This window comes from Amblyraja radiata, chromosome 28 (genome assembly GCF_010909765.2).
Source record: "Amblyraja radiata isolate CabotCenter1 chromosome 28, sAmbRad1.1.pri, whole genome shotgun sequence".
Classification (NCBI taxonomy): Eukaryota; Metazoa; Chordata; class Chondrichthyes; order Rajiformes; family Rajidae; genus Amblyraja; species Amblyraja radiata.
In genome coordinates, this window is record NC_045983.1 from 8,590,290 (window position 1) to 8,606,478 (window position 16,189).

Here is a 16,189-nt window from a genome sequence, read left to right on the forward strand (position 1 = left end):
CAACCACACCATTGATGGAATTTATTGTCACATGTACCGAGGTACAGTGAAAAGCTTTCGTTGCGTGCTAACCAGTCAGCAGAAAGACAATACTTGATTACAATCGAGCCGTTTACAGCGGGTAGATAGATACATGAACAGGGAATAACTTGTAATGCAAGGTAAAGCCAGTAAAGTCCGATCAACGACAGTCCGAGGGTCATCAATGAGGTCGATAGCTCTTCAGCACTGCTCTCTGGTTGTGATTCAGTTGACTGATAAAAGCTGGGAAGAAATGATCCCTAAATCTGCAAGGTGTGCGTTTTCTCACTTCTGTACCTGTTGCCAATTCTATACCTTGCTTTTTACCTGCAATTGAGCCGTGGGGGCGTGGGGGTAATGCGGTGCCATGAGTCAGGGAGAATGGGGTTGGTAGGGGGCAGGGATACATTTAACAGGCAGTGGGTGTCCGGCCCACACTACAGTACTGGGTGGTTTTGGCCTGTTGTGTTGTCCACGTAACTGTACTCCCGCTTAACCTTCTCGCCGCTGCTCATACGCAACTGTACATCTCGTGGTCAGCGCGGGGGGGTGCGGCACAGGCCGGCGGTGAATCTCGGTGCCGCGCGGACATTGATTAAAGATTTCTCCCCCCCCCCCCCCCCACCTGTGTCCCGCAGGGTTCCCAGACTACGGCTTCTATTCCACGCCCGGCGACCAGCGGGCATCGTACTCGTTTGCCGACTACAGCGCCATCGGACTGAGGGCCACTCAGATGCTACGCAGCGAGCACGCCCCATCAGCGAGCAGCCCTTCTCTGCACCATTTGGCCAACCCGGACCAGTTTAAGAACCCAGGTTTGTGCTGCACCTTCATTGCCTATGGTGGGGACGGGCAAGGTCGTGGGGTGGCTGCGTCCTCACCCTGTTGTTTACTTTAGAGATACGGCGCGGAAACAGGCCCTTCGGCCCACCTAGTCCATGTCGACCAGCAATCCCCGCACATCAACAGTGCCCGACACACACTAGGGACAATTTGCATTTTTACCAATTAACCTACAAATATGCACATATTAGGAGTGTGGGAGGAAACCCAGGCAGGTAATGGAGAGAACTTGTAAACTCTGTAAAGACAGTGCCCATAGTCAAGATGGAACCGGGGTCTCCGGCGCTGTGAGTCAGCAGCTCTACCGCTGGTCCAGGGCAAGGGCACCACACGGCATTGGGAACCCGGAGCGTGTCCAGTTGGTCCACCCACCCTCATGTTGATGGGCTTGGGGGAGAGGGTGTGGGGTGGGGTGGGGTGGAGGGAGAGATTGTGGAAGAGCCTTTCACACATGTTCCACAACAAGGCAAGCACCCCCTCTCCCCCTCTCCCCTCCCAACCCAACTACACAGAAAGAAAAGCCGGCAATTGGCCATTTTAACCAAACCATATCCTGACTGCACATCACATTAGACAGGTGCACGTTTCGAGACACAGCATGGAAACGGGCCCTTCGGCCCACCGAGTCCAGGCCGATCACCCATTCACGCACACTAGCCCACGTCATCCCACTTATTCCATCAACACCCTACACACGAGGGGCAATTCACAGAGGGCCGATTACCCTGCAAACCCGCACGTCTTTGGGATGTGGGAGGAAACCGGAGCACCCGGAGGAAAACCACGCGGTCACAGGGAGAACGTGCAAACTCCACACACCCGAGGTCAGGATCAAATCTGTCTCTGGCGATGTGAGGCAGCGGCTCTCTGGGCAGGAAATGTAACGGTGATATATTACCCTTGTAATACCTACACGGAGATAGAGTAATACAGTGTGGAAACAGGCCCGTCTGCCCAACCTGCCCACACCAACCAACACGTCCCATCTACACAAGCCTGACTATCCCACATCTTGTGCAATTTTCTGTTATTTCGGAATACAAATGATAGATATCTATGAACAAAGCAATGCTGTGTTGTCTCTTGCTAATTCTGTTGCTAAGGCCTGTCGTGGTGTTACACAGGTCTCGTTCCCTTCCAGTGAGGGTACGGTGAGTGTCTCGTCTTGTACCCACTCTCGCCCCGCCAATCCCTGCCGTGCAGCGGGTGGCTTCAGTGAGGGTGAGGCTGGTGTCCGTGGTCCTGGGGTGACCAGTGATTCTGTTGGCACCTCCCTGGAGCAGAACACGCAACAGGTCAACACCGCCACTGTGTTGCTGATGTTGCGACTGCTTTTTACCGAGCTGTTTCTACTCAGGTTGTCCTTTAGATTCTTTAGACTTTAGAGATACAGCGTGGAGACAGGCCCTTCGGCCTACCAAGTCCACGGCGCCTGTTCACTAGTTCTGACCTACAGACCATGGACAATTTACAGAAGCCAACTAACCTACAAACCTGTACGTCTTTGGAGTGTGGGAGGAAACCGGAGCATCCGGAGAAAACCCACATGGTCACAGGAGGAACGTACAAACTCCGTACAGACAGCACCCGAAGTCAGGATCGAACCCGGGTCTCTGGCGCTGTGAGGCAGCCACTCTACCAGCTGCATTGCCACATTGATATCGAGATTGAAAGACGTTAGGTAGATCTTCCCAGTGTGATTGCTCCTTATCCTTGTATAAGTAGGAAGGGGTAAACTAAGGCATGTTGATCCAATTGTCATGTTCAATGTCAGTCCTGTCCCCATTCTAACCGGACATAAAGTTCCATCCACTTCCTCCCCCAACTCCCCATCCACCTGCCCAAAACCAGGTCGCAATGAGACACAGTTATTATTAAACCCAGCGGCAGATTCAGGCAGAACTCAGGGGGGGGAGAAAACCCACGCGGTCACGGGGAGAACATACAAACTCCCTATAGACAAGCGCCCGTTGTCAGGATCGAACCCGGGTCTCTGGCGCTGTGAGGCAGCAACTCTACCATTGTGGTGCTTGTCACCCTGTCAGCTTTGAGTAGTAACTTTGCTTCTGCCTCCATGGAGGCTGCCTGGCGATCATGCTCCCATCATGGCAGCATTTTGCAATTGCTTTACAGCAAGGTTAGTTGTTCAGTCCTTGGACAGACTCATCAACTGGAGAAGAAGCGTCTGATCAGTTTGAAGATGCCTGCTCTGCTTAGAGGACAACCCATCTGCCGCTGAGGCACAAGGATCCAAGCCTCACGCTTTGACACTTGAAGCCATGATCCAGACTGTTGCATTAGTTTAGTTTGTTGTCACATGCACTGAGTTACAATGAAAAGCTTTTGTTGTGTGCTAACCAGTCAGCTGAAAGACTATGCATGATTACAATCAAGCACAGATTGTACACTGTGCGCAGATACAGGATAAAGAGTTTGAAGGTCTCCAATGAGGTAGATGGGAAGTCAGGACTGCTCTCTAGGTGGTGATCAAAGACCCTATAGCGGAGCAAGATAGACCACTCCTTCTAAATGCAATGGGCTGACGTGTAGTACGCAACGGAGCGGAACGTGGGCCTTTTTTTCATCCATTTCAGTAACCCGATCCGACTCGCAGTGTAATCAACGTTGCGGGGGAACAGTTTGTGTTAATAAATTATAATTCTGAAAATGAGAGAAGAGTTTTACCAAAGAACTTTTATTTTTACGAGGATGTTTCCGTAACCGGCTTCCGTCTACGCACTGGTATCTTTGCTCCACTATGGGATCTTTGGTGCGGAGACGGAAGCCGGTTACGGAAATGGGGCCGAAAATTACCCATGAATCTGCCCATGTCCGTACTACGTCTTTTTCATCGAGTGATCTATCTTGCTCGCTATAGGATCTTTGGTGGTGATAGGAAGGTTCAGTTGCCTGATGATAGCTGGGAAGAAAGTGTCCCTGAACCTGGAGGTGTGCGTTTTCACACTTCTGTACCTCTTGCCCGATGGGAGAGGAGAGGAGTGAGTGACCGGGGTGAGACTCATCCTTATTTGGATGCTGGATAAAGGGAATAATGTTTTAGTGCAAGATTGTTCAGGAAAGTGTGATTAATGATAGTCTAAGGGTCTCCAATGAGTATCTGCTGCTTTAGGAAATTAGGACTGGCTCCTAATCAAATGGTCCTCGATTCACCTACTCTGGGCAAGAGACTCTGTGCATCTACCTGATCTATTCCACTCATGATCTTGTACACCTCAAAAAATCACCCCTCATCCTCCTGCGCTTCAAGGAATAGAGTCCTAGCATACTCAACCTCTGCCTATAGCTCAGACCCTCTAGTCCTGGCAACATCCTCGTAAATCCTATTTTTTATTCTCCTCATCAATCAACTGCAGCCCTTCCCCACAGATTCTGCCACAATATTATTCATATTGTACACGTTATGCAAATCTGATGGATGGATTCATAACACAAAGCACAACATCAGGGGCAAATAAAATCAGAAAATGTTGAGAACACAACAGAAACTGCGGAAAAAGAAGCAAGAGTTACTATAGAAACAAGGAACTGCAGATGCTGGTTTATACCAACGATAGACACAAAGTGCTGGAGTTACTCAGCGGGTCAGGCTGCGCCCCTGAAGAGAAAGGATCTGTAGAAGGGTCCTGACCCGAAACATCACCCATCCTTTTTCTCCAGAGATTTTCTCCAGCACATTGTGTCTAAGCAACTATTCCCAATTGGGGACCATTTATCAAAAGGACTCTGATGAAGATGTCTTTGACCCAAAGTATAAACTCTGTTGCCTGACCTGTTGAGTGCCCTGAATGTTTCTGTTTTTATTTCAGCTATCTGCCATTGGGATTTTTTTGATTTACAAGATCAGGGCATTTAACTTCCCTGGTCATTAAACCTCCACCCATCATTCTCCATCTCAACCTATCAACATGCCTTCTGTTTCCTGTCGACATATCCAACTTCCCCTTCAACGACTTCACACGCGGCCATCCCCTGTGGTAGCAAGCCCCACGTTCTCACCACTGATCAGATAGGAAGTTTTACTCAACTCATTGCCGACGGCCTTTCAATCAAGATCCACAGCTTTAGACTCTATTCTCAAGCAGTGACGTTTTAAAGCTGTCCGGGTGGACAACCACACACTTGCCTGATCACTACTTGGCACAAGCACAAGAGAAGCTAGTAACGGAGTGCAATCAATGGCTCCCAACTTACCCTCAAATAAAACACTGAGTTTATATTGGGTATCCTAGTCACATTGGGTGTCCAGTTGTGTTGGGTTTTCTTAGTTCTATTGGGTGTCATAGGTATATTGGATGTCCTCGTCACATTGGCCATCGACGTCACATGGGGTGTTCTGGGTGATATATTCCTTGGCCACAGGAGACAGGGGTGATCTTACACAGGTGCATAAAATCATGAGGTGCATAGTTAGGTGTGAATACACATAGTCTTTCTCCAAGTGTAGCTGAATCAAGAACTAGATGGCGAGGATTTAGAGTGAAGATTGAATAGGAACGTAAGGGACAACGTTTTCTCACAATGAGTGGTAGGTGTATGGAATGAGCTGCCAGAGGAGATGGTTGAGACAAGTACTGTCGTAACATTTAAAACATATGGATAGGAAAGTTTGAGAGGGATATGGATCAAACGTGGGCAAATGGGACTAGCTTGGGAGCATCTTGGTCAACATCGACAAGTTGGGCAGAAAGGCCTTTTTCCATGCAGTATGATTCCAACTGGTGGCGCAGCGGTAGAGTTGCTGCCCTACAGCTCGGTCGAACCTGACTACGGGTGCTGTCTGTACGGAGTTTGTACGTTCTCCCCATGACCTGTGTGGGTTTACACCAAGATCTTCAGTTTCCTCCCACACCCCAATGACGGCAGGTTTCTAGGTTAATTGGCTTGATATAAATGTTTTTAAAATTGTCCCTTGTGTGTACAGGATAGTGTTAGTGTGCGGGGATGGCTGGTCGGTGCGGACTCGGTGGGCCCAAGGCCTGTTCTGCGCTGTATCTCTAAACTAAACTAAACTCTACGACCAGGGAGAGGCAATAAATGCTGCCATTGCCTGTAATACTCACATCATGGAATGAGGAAATAAAAAAAAGACATCAGATGAGACAACAAAATGACCTTGCAAATAAAATTTTATTTTCTACTAAACAACAATTAGCTAATTCTCAGAAAATACGGCAAGGGAGTTCCAAAAGGCAATTGTGCTTTAAGAACAGGTTAGCGATGAAGATTTCTGCCTCTTTAACGACTTCGATCTCCTTATAAATATCCGCGAAAGCATTTAAGGATTGAATTTAATTATATGCATCCATTATAACTGCTGGGCCCGGCTTTTGTGTTTTAATCAGCCACCTCGCTATGTCTAATGAATCCACAAAGGCAACTTCCCCCTCCTGCTTGGAGCTCTAACTGGGCTGTGGTAGCAATACTCGCTCTGCAAATTATGTTAATAGCCTCTAAAAGTGTTTGTGAGTCAGACGTAGGCAGAGGAGCCCATTTAGGTATTCCACTCATTAAAGGGCGGAAGTGGGGGGGGAAAGGCTTGCCGGGATTTTGGTGTTCAGAGAAGCGAGGAGGAATCTTGTGTAGGAAGGAACTGCAGATGCTGGTTTAAAACTGAAGATAGATACAAAATGCAGGAGAGACTCAGCGGGTCAGGCAGCATCTCTGGAGAGATGAAATGGGTGACGTTTCGGGTTGAGTCATCATAGTGGGGCTTGACAGAATAGATGCAGGGCTAGCATGAGTATTGAATTCTCCAATTTTAGGTAACTACCCCTCTCCCTTCTTCCCCCCTTAACTAGCCCCTGTCTCTCTCCCCAGTGCCCTACCTAGACACGCACCTATTTCTCCCCTCCCTCACTCCTCCCCTTCCACCTACATTCCTTACTCTAGCTTCACAAATCCCAACTCTTCATTCCTTTTGGCTCACACATTTTGTCTTGTTATCTCTGGCCTTTGCCCAACCATCTGACTATCAACCCCTTCCCCTCCCCTCCCCTCCCCCACGACCTGTATCCACCCTTGACCTCCCAGACTTTGTCCTGCCCCCCCTCTCTTCCAGCTATCTTTTCCCGAAACTTTACCTATCCTTGTACTTCAGAGATGCTGTCTGACCCCGCTGAGTTACTCCAGCACTTTGTGTCTTTTTTTTTAAACCAGCATCTGCAGTTCCTTGTATGCAGGGTTATTTTACCCTGGGCCGGGGTGTGCACAGCTCGGCAGGTGGGGGTGGTAACTCTTACTACAACAGGTCAACCATTTAAAGTTGAGAATAAATAACTTTGTCTGGATGGTGGTAACTCTTTGGAAATCTTTACTCAAGTGAAAGGTTTATGGATTGAATTGATTGAAAGATTCAGCATGGGAAAAGGCCCACTGAGTCCACGCCGACCATCGATCACCCGTTCACACTCTTTCCATGTTATCCCATCTAGTCCCGACACACCAGGGGGCAATTTTCAGAGGCAGGACTCTGAGATGGACTTCAGAGATACAGCGTGGAAACAGGGCCCTTCGGCCCACAGAGTCCATGCCAACCAGCGATCCCCCTGTACACTAGCAGTATCCTACACACTAGGGACAATTTTGAAATGTTTACCGAAGCCAATTAACCTACAAACCTGTACTTCTTTGGAGTGTGGGAGGAAATCGGTGATCCCGGAGAAAACCTACGGAGGTCACAGGGAGAATGTACAAACTCCATACACACAGCACCCGTAGTCCGGATTTAACCCGGGTCTCTGGTGCTGTGAGGCAGCAATTCTACCAGCTGCATTGCCACATTGATATCTATATTGAAAGATGTTAGGTAGATCTTCCCAGTGTGATTGCTCCTTATCCTTGTGTAATTGGGAAGGGGCAAACTAAGGCATGTTGATCCAATAGTTATCTTTGGTGTCAGTCCTGCCCCCATTTCTACCAGGTTACGTTGCATTCTAACCGGACATAAAGTTACATCCACCTCTTCCCCCAACTCCCCATCCACCTGCCCAAAACCAGGTCGCAGTGAGACACAGTCATTATTAAACCCAGCGGCAGATTCAGGCAGAACTCTGGAGTCTGGTACTGTAGTTTTTCGTTTTAGTTTAGAGATATACAGCGTGCAAACAGGCTCTTCAGCCCACGGAGTCCACGCCAAACTGCGATCCCCTGCACGCTAGTCCTATCTCACACATTGGGGACAGTTTACAGAAGCCAATTAACTTACAAACCTACATGTCAATGGAATGTGGGAGGAAACCAGAGCACCGGGTGAATGTACAAACTCCGTACAGACAGCACCCGTAGTCAGGATCGAACCCAGGTCTCTGGAGCTGGAACGCAGCAACTCTACCGCTGCGCCACCGTGCCGCCCCAGTGGTTAATGGGCCAATGGTAAGAGTCGGGACCAATGACCTAAAGGTCATGAGTTTGAACTCCACCATGGCAGCTGGGCACTGTCAATTCAATTGAATACTTTGGCTTTTATTTTTAACAAGGGTGGTGGATCTTCAAAATTCTTGAATCCAGAGAATTGTGGAGGCTAGGTTGCTGAAGGTATTTAAAGAGGAGCGTGATAAAGCTTGGAAAGGTCAAGGAGAACTGAGGATGACTAGGCACCAGAGGTGAGAAGAGTCGCGGCCTGGACAGATCAGACACAACCACATTGAATGGTGGGGCAGGCTTGAGAGAGACCCAGTGATCTACTGATCTAGACAGATCTGGTCCTATCAGACATAATCACATTGAATGGTGAATGATCTAGAACATAGAACAGCACAGGAACAGGCCCGTCGGCCCACAATATCCATGATGCCAGGTTAAACTAATCTCCTCTGCCTGCACGTGATCCATCCCCCTCTATTCTCTGCATATCCATGTGCCTATCTAAAATGTGGTGTGACGAGCTGGGTTCCACTGCCACCCACTGGCAACTGATGAAAGATAGTGAATCTGAACACTTCAAGCCATCTTAAGCCACCGAGCGAAGGATCGGTCTCTCTTCCCGGGGCAGCAATTGCCACCACATCTCCATTGACTCTGGTGCTGTGATCTAGGTGCACTGAGGCACCCAGGTCCTTTGGAATAACTGGGCAGAGGAGTTGGTGGAGGCAGGTACAATTACCATGCTTCCAAGTCATGGATTTGAGGCATTGCTCACATTTCTAGTCGCCACATTACTAGAGCGGCTCAGTGGAGTAGCGGTATTGTCGCCGCCTTACAGCGCCAGAGACCCGGGTTCGATCCTGACTTCGGGTGCAGTCTGTACTTTCTCCCTGTGACCGCGTGGGTTTCCTCCGGATGCCCCAGTTTCCTCCCTCACTCCAAAGACTTAGAGGTATGTAGGTCAATTGGCTTCTGTAAATTGTCCACGTGTGTAGGATAGTGTTAGTGTTCAGGGTGGTAGCTGGTTGGCGTGCACTCGGTGGACTGAAGAGCCTGTTTCCACGTTGTATCTCTAAAGAAAGGCTTGGAGGCTTTCGAGAGTGTGCAGAGAAGGTTGACCTGAATTAGCAGATTTCAGCTTTTTGCGAGATAAAGGGATTGTTGAAGGGTCCCGACCTTGAACATCACCAATCAAGTTCTTCAGAGGCGCTGCCTGGCCCGCTGAGTTACTCCAGCACTTTGTGTCCTGTCTTTGTTGGTTGGTTGGTCAAGGGGGTGAGGACAGTGGAGAGGAAGAGCGGGCAGCCCAGACTCCTGAAACAGCTCAAAGGCTCCTGGGCGGTCACCCCCTCGAACCTTTGCGTTGCCGTGGAAACTGTTGCGAAGCGCCAATATCCTCGTTGAGCTTCAGGATCATCCCGGGGTTTTCAATACGTTGGTGCTTTATTGTCTCAAATGAGGTTCTTTTTTTGCATTCAGTTCAGCAAGTTATCGCCATACCTAAGCACAATCCCCAATGAGCAAAGTGTACAGAAATAGTCTCCTGAGACCGCATGCAAGAGTCGCCAGGTATTGGCACCATTTCCTAAGTCTAGTCCCAGTCCGCACGTTTGGTCTTCTGGAGCGGCCTTCGATTCAGGCTGCTGCAGGGCCTCCATTCATGATAGGGTCTTTTCCCCAGAGTAGGGCAATCAAGAAGTAGAGGCCATGGGTTTAAGGTGAGAGGAGGGAAGGGAGATTTAATAGGAACCTGAGGGTGACGCAAGGGTAATGCAGATGTTTAGTTTTAATTTACTTTGATTTTGTTCAGAGAACCAGCGTGGAAACGGGCCCTTTGGCCCAATGAGTCCACGCCGACCAGCGATCACCCATACACTAGTTCTATCCTACACACTAGAGGCAATTTGCAGAAGCCAATTAACCTGCAACCCTGTACGTTTTTGGAGTGTGGGAGGAAACCGGAGCACCCGGAGAAAACCCACGCTGGTTACGGGGAGAACGTGGAAACTTCGTACAGACAAGCACCCGTAGTCAGGATCGAACCTGGGTCTCGGTCGCTGTGAGGCAGCAACTCTAACGCTGCTCCACCCTACCGCCCCCTAAGATGGCACGGGGCTTTCTTTTCCTTTTGCTGAAAATGTGTGAGGCGTGAGGTATGACAGGGGAAAAGGGGAAGCGGGCAGGAGGGGGGATGGGGGGGTGATGGGACAGTGAGACAGTGGTACAGTCAAACCTGCCCTAATGGTCACCTCGATTCACGTCACCTGTCTGAAGCAGCCAGCTCTTCTCAGAACCAACAGATTTCTAATTTAATTATAATAGGGTCTGCACCTGGATTAAGCAGCCAGCTGCTAACGTGGCCCCAGCCTCTGGTTAAAATGACAGGTAAGCAATGTAAGTAAATTGGAAGCTGTACTAGTGATTAATTCTCCCAGTTAGGGTTCCCATCCAAAGTAGGGGGAGAGTAGACTTGGGCAAAAGGGTGTCATCTTCCTCATTAATTCTCCTACTCCCCCCCCCCCCTGCCCTTCCGCACTTGGTCCGTACCTCTCTACATCTCATCTGGGACTTCTCCAAACCTCCGCCTTGGTCCAGACCCCCAACAAAGGTGACCGTTTGGACACAGGTTTCACTGTAATCTGACGTGGAGCTTCTCCTCCAAAACCGGCAACACTACACATAGCAACACGCTGTTGGTAGCGGGGCGGGGCGGGGCGGGGCGGGGGATGGTTTTGCCGTTTGGAGCGGCGGTGACGTGGAGTAAAGGATCGGAGATGAGACGCGGAGCCAAAATCTAACCGGGTGGTGGGGTTCGACACAACCCCCATGCCATCGGAATTCCAAGGAGCAGGGAATGCGGAAGCTAGTCCAAGCCCCCCCCCCCCCGGGCGGAGCGCTCGTCCCTACTGGTGATGACGTCCAGAAACGCCGGTGGACCCGTGGAGATGTTTGGGGAGCGGTGTGGTTCTGAGGAGATCCCAGGGAGGGAGAGGGGGTCTAGGTTGGGGCTCGTCTCACCTTGACCTCCGTACCAACCATGATTTATGCAGGGGGAGCACAGATGCAGCCAGCGGAGATGTGGCATAGGTCAAGGATGTCCCCATCTTGCCCGGTTGACTCTCGGCCCATTGAGTTGCTCCTCCCTCCAACGCCAAAGAGTTCAGGCTGCTTTCACCAAAGTTTTGTTTCGTTTAGTTTAGAGATACAGCGCGGAAACAGCCCACCCAGTCCGCACCGACCAGCAATCCCTACCCTACACATGCTAGGGACAATTTACACTCATACCAAGCCAATTAACCAACAAACCTGTACGTCTTTGGAGTGTGAGAGGAAACCGAAGATCTCAGAGAACACCCAGGCGGTCACAGGGAGAACGTACAAAGTCCATACGGACAGCACCCGTAGTCAGGATCGCACCCGGATCTCTGGTGCTGCAAGTGCTGTAAGGCAGCAACTCTACCGCTATGCCACCCACATTAGTTTGCAGTGTGAAGACCCAGCACAAAGTAGCTACCGACCAACCTCCTTTCGAAGCTTAGTGTCCAAGTCGGAATGTTTCACATTTTGAGATGAGGTGCTCGCCCACCCCCCTCATCTCCCCACCCCCAGGAGGAAGTTTGGGGTCTTCAAGACCATCGTGTGTCCACCAACCGTCCTTGCTTCTCCCCACCCAACCACCCCTCGGCGACGGCAGGTGACGAGCCTCCACCGCCACTTTTCCTCACGGTGGCATCAAACCAGGGCATCTCGCTGGGCAAGTTGGATGAGGTGGCATGGCCGCCAGTGACTGCGTTTGAAGGAAGGGGGGTGGGGGGGTTGCTTCTCATTGGGGGGGAGGGGAATATCAAAAGCTAGGTTACTTACTGGTCCCATTTGCCATGATGTTGGGCCTTTGAGAGAGGGAGGATTCCAACCTTTTGACCCTCTCCGGCAGTGTGTGTGAAGTGTGACCATGTACGGCCTCAACTCAACACCAGGGCCCTATCGATGTTTCCTCCTGCTTCATTGAAGAAGAGAACCAGGCAGGATTGGTTGGGCATGAGGTTGTTGCTTCACCGTCACCTCTCCCACCCAGTTCACTATTAGCATCTTGCCATGATTGTTTGCCCCTGGCTACCATGACCTATCTCTCACGGTGGGCTTTTCTTCATTGTGAGATTCCCTCCCCACCCTCATGAAAAGAAAACCAGAACCCATCATCCAGTTTGTTCTCTCGAAGGATGGAAGAGTTGCAGGAGAGGGGATGTAAGGGGATGGGTGGGGGTGGGGGGTTTGGAGAACGTTAGCCCAGCCCCTTATGCAAACTGCCCCGTCCGCCCCAGAGCCTGCCCTAGAATCCTCTCCCTTCCGTGTTAGCCTCTAGAACCTGTGTTGCTGTAGCTGCCTTTTATTAACCCGCTGTGTAGTCGAGCACTAGCCTCTCCTGTAGTTTGCATGGGTTGTGAATGCTGTCTCACCACGGCCTGGCGGTCGATAGATTGTTTTCCCCCTGCATGGATATCGGATCTGATGAGAGCGGGACGCCAGCTATCTCTGGGGTGGGCTGACTGTTTCTGAGAAGAGATGGATTAGGGGAGCGGGGGGGGTGGATGGGTGGTGGGAGAGAGAGAGAGAGGGGCTTGGGCGGGGGGTTACTCCTGAACTTCGTAGCTGTAGTACGGGGCTGACTATCTATCGTAAGTAGCACTCTTGTCTTACCGCATGGCCTTGGATTGAGTGTGGGACAAAACTCGGGCCTTAGGCTGATGTAGTAGTATTTGGCTTGTTACACTCTGCATGCCGGGCCCAACGCCTCATATCCCGCTTTATTCTCTGCACACCAGTCCTGAATAGCTACAGTGCTCAACCGAATTATGGCGCCCCTGCTTCCCCAGTAGGCACCAACCCTGCCCGGCACGGTGGGTTCCCCGGAGCCAACAGCCCCGGCCCTGTGGCTGAGATCTACGGTACGGCCAGCCAAGACTCCGGCGTTGGCAACTACATCAGCGCCACCAGCCCCCAGCCGGGATCTGGCTTTGGACACAACATCGGGGTAAGTCAACTTTCGATTCAGCCCCACCTACCCCCCTTCACCCCTTTTCTCTCTCTCCTTAATACCCACCCTCCTCCCCCTCCCCCCTCCATCCTTTCAGTTCTTGCCTAATATGAGCATTTGATCTGACACTAAAACTGTGCTGCCTAGACTAATCGAGCTAAGAGACAAATCCCACCATGACCTCTGACCAAAAAAAAAAGTTGCCTTTATTTCACTGGCCGCGCGGCTATTTGTCACCGCTGGCGCGTATTTTACTGGTGTCCTGAACTTGCTTGCTGCCAAAGGCTGTGAGTCCTGGCGTCAATTAAAGGAGCAGGCCAAAGGGGATAAAACTGATGGGTTGTGATCCAAAGAGAGCAGAGTAGACGTGGTGGGAGCCGACTCTTCACGACAGGAAAATCCCCGTGAGTGCGGCGGAGGGAGAATCGCTCGGCCACCTCCCGTGGCGTCTGTAATGTTCCACTTTTGATTTGCTGGGCCAAAAGGGGGAAGTCCCCTTTCGAATCATTCCTCTCTCTCTCTTTCTCTCTGTCTCTCGCTCTTGCTCTCTCTCTAAACTCCATCGCCCATCTTACTGATGTCCTTGGGACTCGACACCAGATCCCCCATCCTGAGCACAAGCCAGGGTCAGAGGTCATGTGGGCTTTCATCTGGAGTGTGTTATCTGTGTCTTCTAAGCAGTCGATGTTGTTGCATTTTCCATTTTGTTGGTTTAACAGCGTAATTCTTGATTTGAATGGGGGCGGGGGGGGTGGGGTAAAGGGGGGGGATATATTTTGAGCAAAAAAAAAGTATGAGAGTTATTCTTTTCTCAGTGTGTGTGGGTTTTATAAGTTCCATGACGTGCGTTTTGTCCTTTAGTTGTTAAGCCATGTAACGGTAATAATTTTCATATCCAAGGCAGAAGCGTCCTGTACAGGTATATAAGAGAAAGTCCACGAGGTACAGTTAGGGCACACATCCCATGTGGATGAATCACAATGTCACACTCCAGAAGGTTCAGTAACTCTAACAATTAATACTGAATGTTTGTTGTTTACCTTGCAGTTTATTTTTTAATTAAATAATGCATGGTTAGCATTGCTTAAAGAAAGGGAAACAAAAATATTTCTGTCTGAAAACTGAAGCCTTGCACACAAGAAGACAGAGGGTGTCTCAAATAGCGCTTAAAAGACTGGGGAATGTAAAATATTAACACAGCTTGGGAGGGGGCGATTATAAATGTTGCACACAACACAACACAATAGGGAGAATATTAAACATTGCACCCAATGTGAAAAGGGGAATAGTAACTGTCACATCCAACACGAAAGAGGGAATATTAAATATGATGCACAAGGCTAGTACATTAGTAATGCACTATTATTAATGATTAGTAAGTTTGCATAAGACACTAAAGTGGGTGACATCATTGATAGCGAAGATGGTTATCAAAAATTGCAGCAGGATCTTGATCAGTTGGGCAAGTAGGCTGAGGAACAGTTAATGGTTTAAGTAAGTAAGTAAGTTTATTGGCCAAGTATTCACATACAAGGAATTTGCCTTGGTGCTCCGCCCACAAGTAACAACATGACATACAGTGACAGTTACGAATGACTCAGAAAACACTAAACATTAATAATAATAAGACATTAATGATAAAACACCATTGATCAAGCATGTGGACCAACAAAATACCTTAATGCAGATAGGCGTGAGGAAGTCTAACCAGGGAAGGATTTTCACAGTGAATGGCAGGGCTCTGGGGACTGTTGTGGAGCAGAGGGATCTAGGAGTGCAGGTTCATAGTTCCTTGAAAGTGGCATCACAGGTAGAAAGGTTGGTCAAAAAGGTTTTTGGCACATTAGTCTTCATCAGCATGGGCATTGATTATTGAGGTTGGGATGTTATGCTATAGTTGTACAAGACGTTGGTGAGGCCACATTTGGAGTATTGTGTTCAGTTTTGCTCACCCTGCTACAGGCAAGATGCTGTTAAGCTGGAAAGGGTGCAGAGAAGATCCACGAGGATGGTGCCAGGACTTAAGGGCCTGAGCTACAGGGAGAGGTTGGATAAGCTAGGACTTTATTCCTTGGAACGCAGGATGATCTTATAGAGGCGTAGATCATGAGGGGAATAGATAGGGTAGATGCACAGAGTCTTTTACCCAGTGTAGAGGCATCAAGAACCAGAGGACAAAGATTTAAGGTGAGAGGGGAAAGATTTAATAGGAACCTGAAAGGCAACTTTTTCATACAGAAGATGGTGGGTATATGGAACGAGCTTCCAGAGGAAGTAGTCGAGGCAGGTACTATAACAGCATTTAAAATACACTTGGACAGGTAAGTGGATAGGAAAGGTTTAGAGGGATATGGGCCAAGCACGAGCAGTTGGGACGAGTGTTGAGGGGCCGTCTTTGTAGCCATGTAGGATCAAAGTGCCAAAATGAATCTATAACTCTTAAGACAGTGGGATGTATGTTAAATGTTATAACTCCCAATAACAGGAGGAATTTCACCACAAATTGTCAAAAACCATGCCAAAACAGAACAGTTATATTTTGGATCAAATCTCCATATTATTTTGTCATTGCAATTCACAAAGGTTGAATTGGCAAAGCGACAGAAATGCTTTTGTTGCTTTTTCCTTAAGGCTTGTTTTAATGGATGACTTTCTACTGTGTGCAGCATGTCTGGCTGAGAGATTGCCTTACTGATGATCCTAGTGGACAGTGTTTGCGTTGGTCTGTGGAGGCTGCGATGTTTTATCCTCGGTCCTGCCTTGACTTTCCCATCCGCTTTGTTCCCTGTTTCCGGGGCCACGCGTCAGCTCCCCTGGAGACAGGGGTTCTGGTTGCGTTTGGCCCCGCAGAGGAGGATCAGGGGGTGGGGGAGGGTTTACAATCCACCATTTCCTACTCCCCATAAT

General features: G+C 49.4%; 1 protein-coding gene across 9 annotated transcripts in view; it reads left to right on the forward strand.

Moving 5' to 3' along the window:
* The window catches only part of LOC116988793 (RNA-binding protein Musashi homolog 2-like), a 181,781-nt gene that overhangs the window by 154,230 nt on the left and 11,362 nt on the right, over window positions 1-16,189 (forward strand). For 3 of the 9 annotated variants that reach the window (XM_033045700.1, XM_033045703.1, XM_033045707.1), the window contains 3 exons: window positions 660-836; window positions 10,570-10,641; window positions 13,071-13,279. In XM_033045700.1, coding sequence (XP_032901591.1) covers window positions 660-836; window positions 10,570-10,641; window positions 13,071-13,279 — 458 coding nt within the window. The remainder of the gene's footprint in view (window positions 1-659; window positions 837-10,569; window positions 10,642-13,070; window positions 13,280-16,189) is intronic. The other 6 variants (XM_033045702.1, XM_033045705.1, XM_033045701.1 and 3 more) reach the window with 6 other exon arrangements.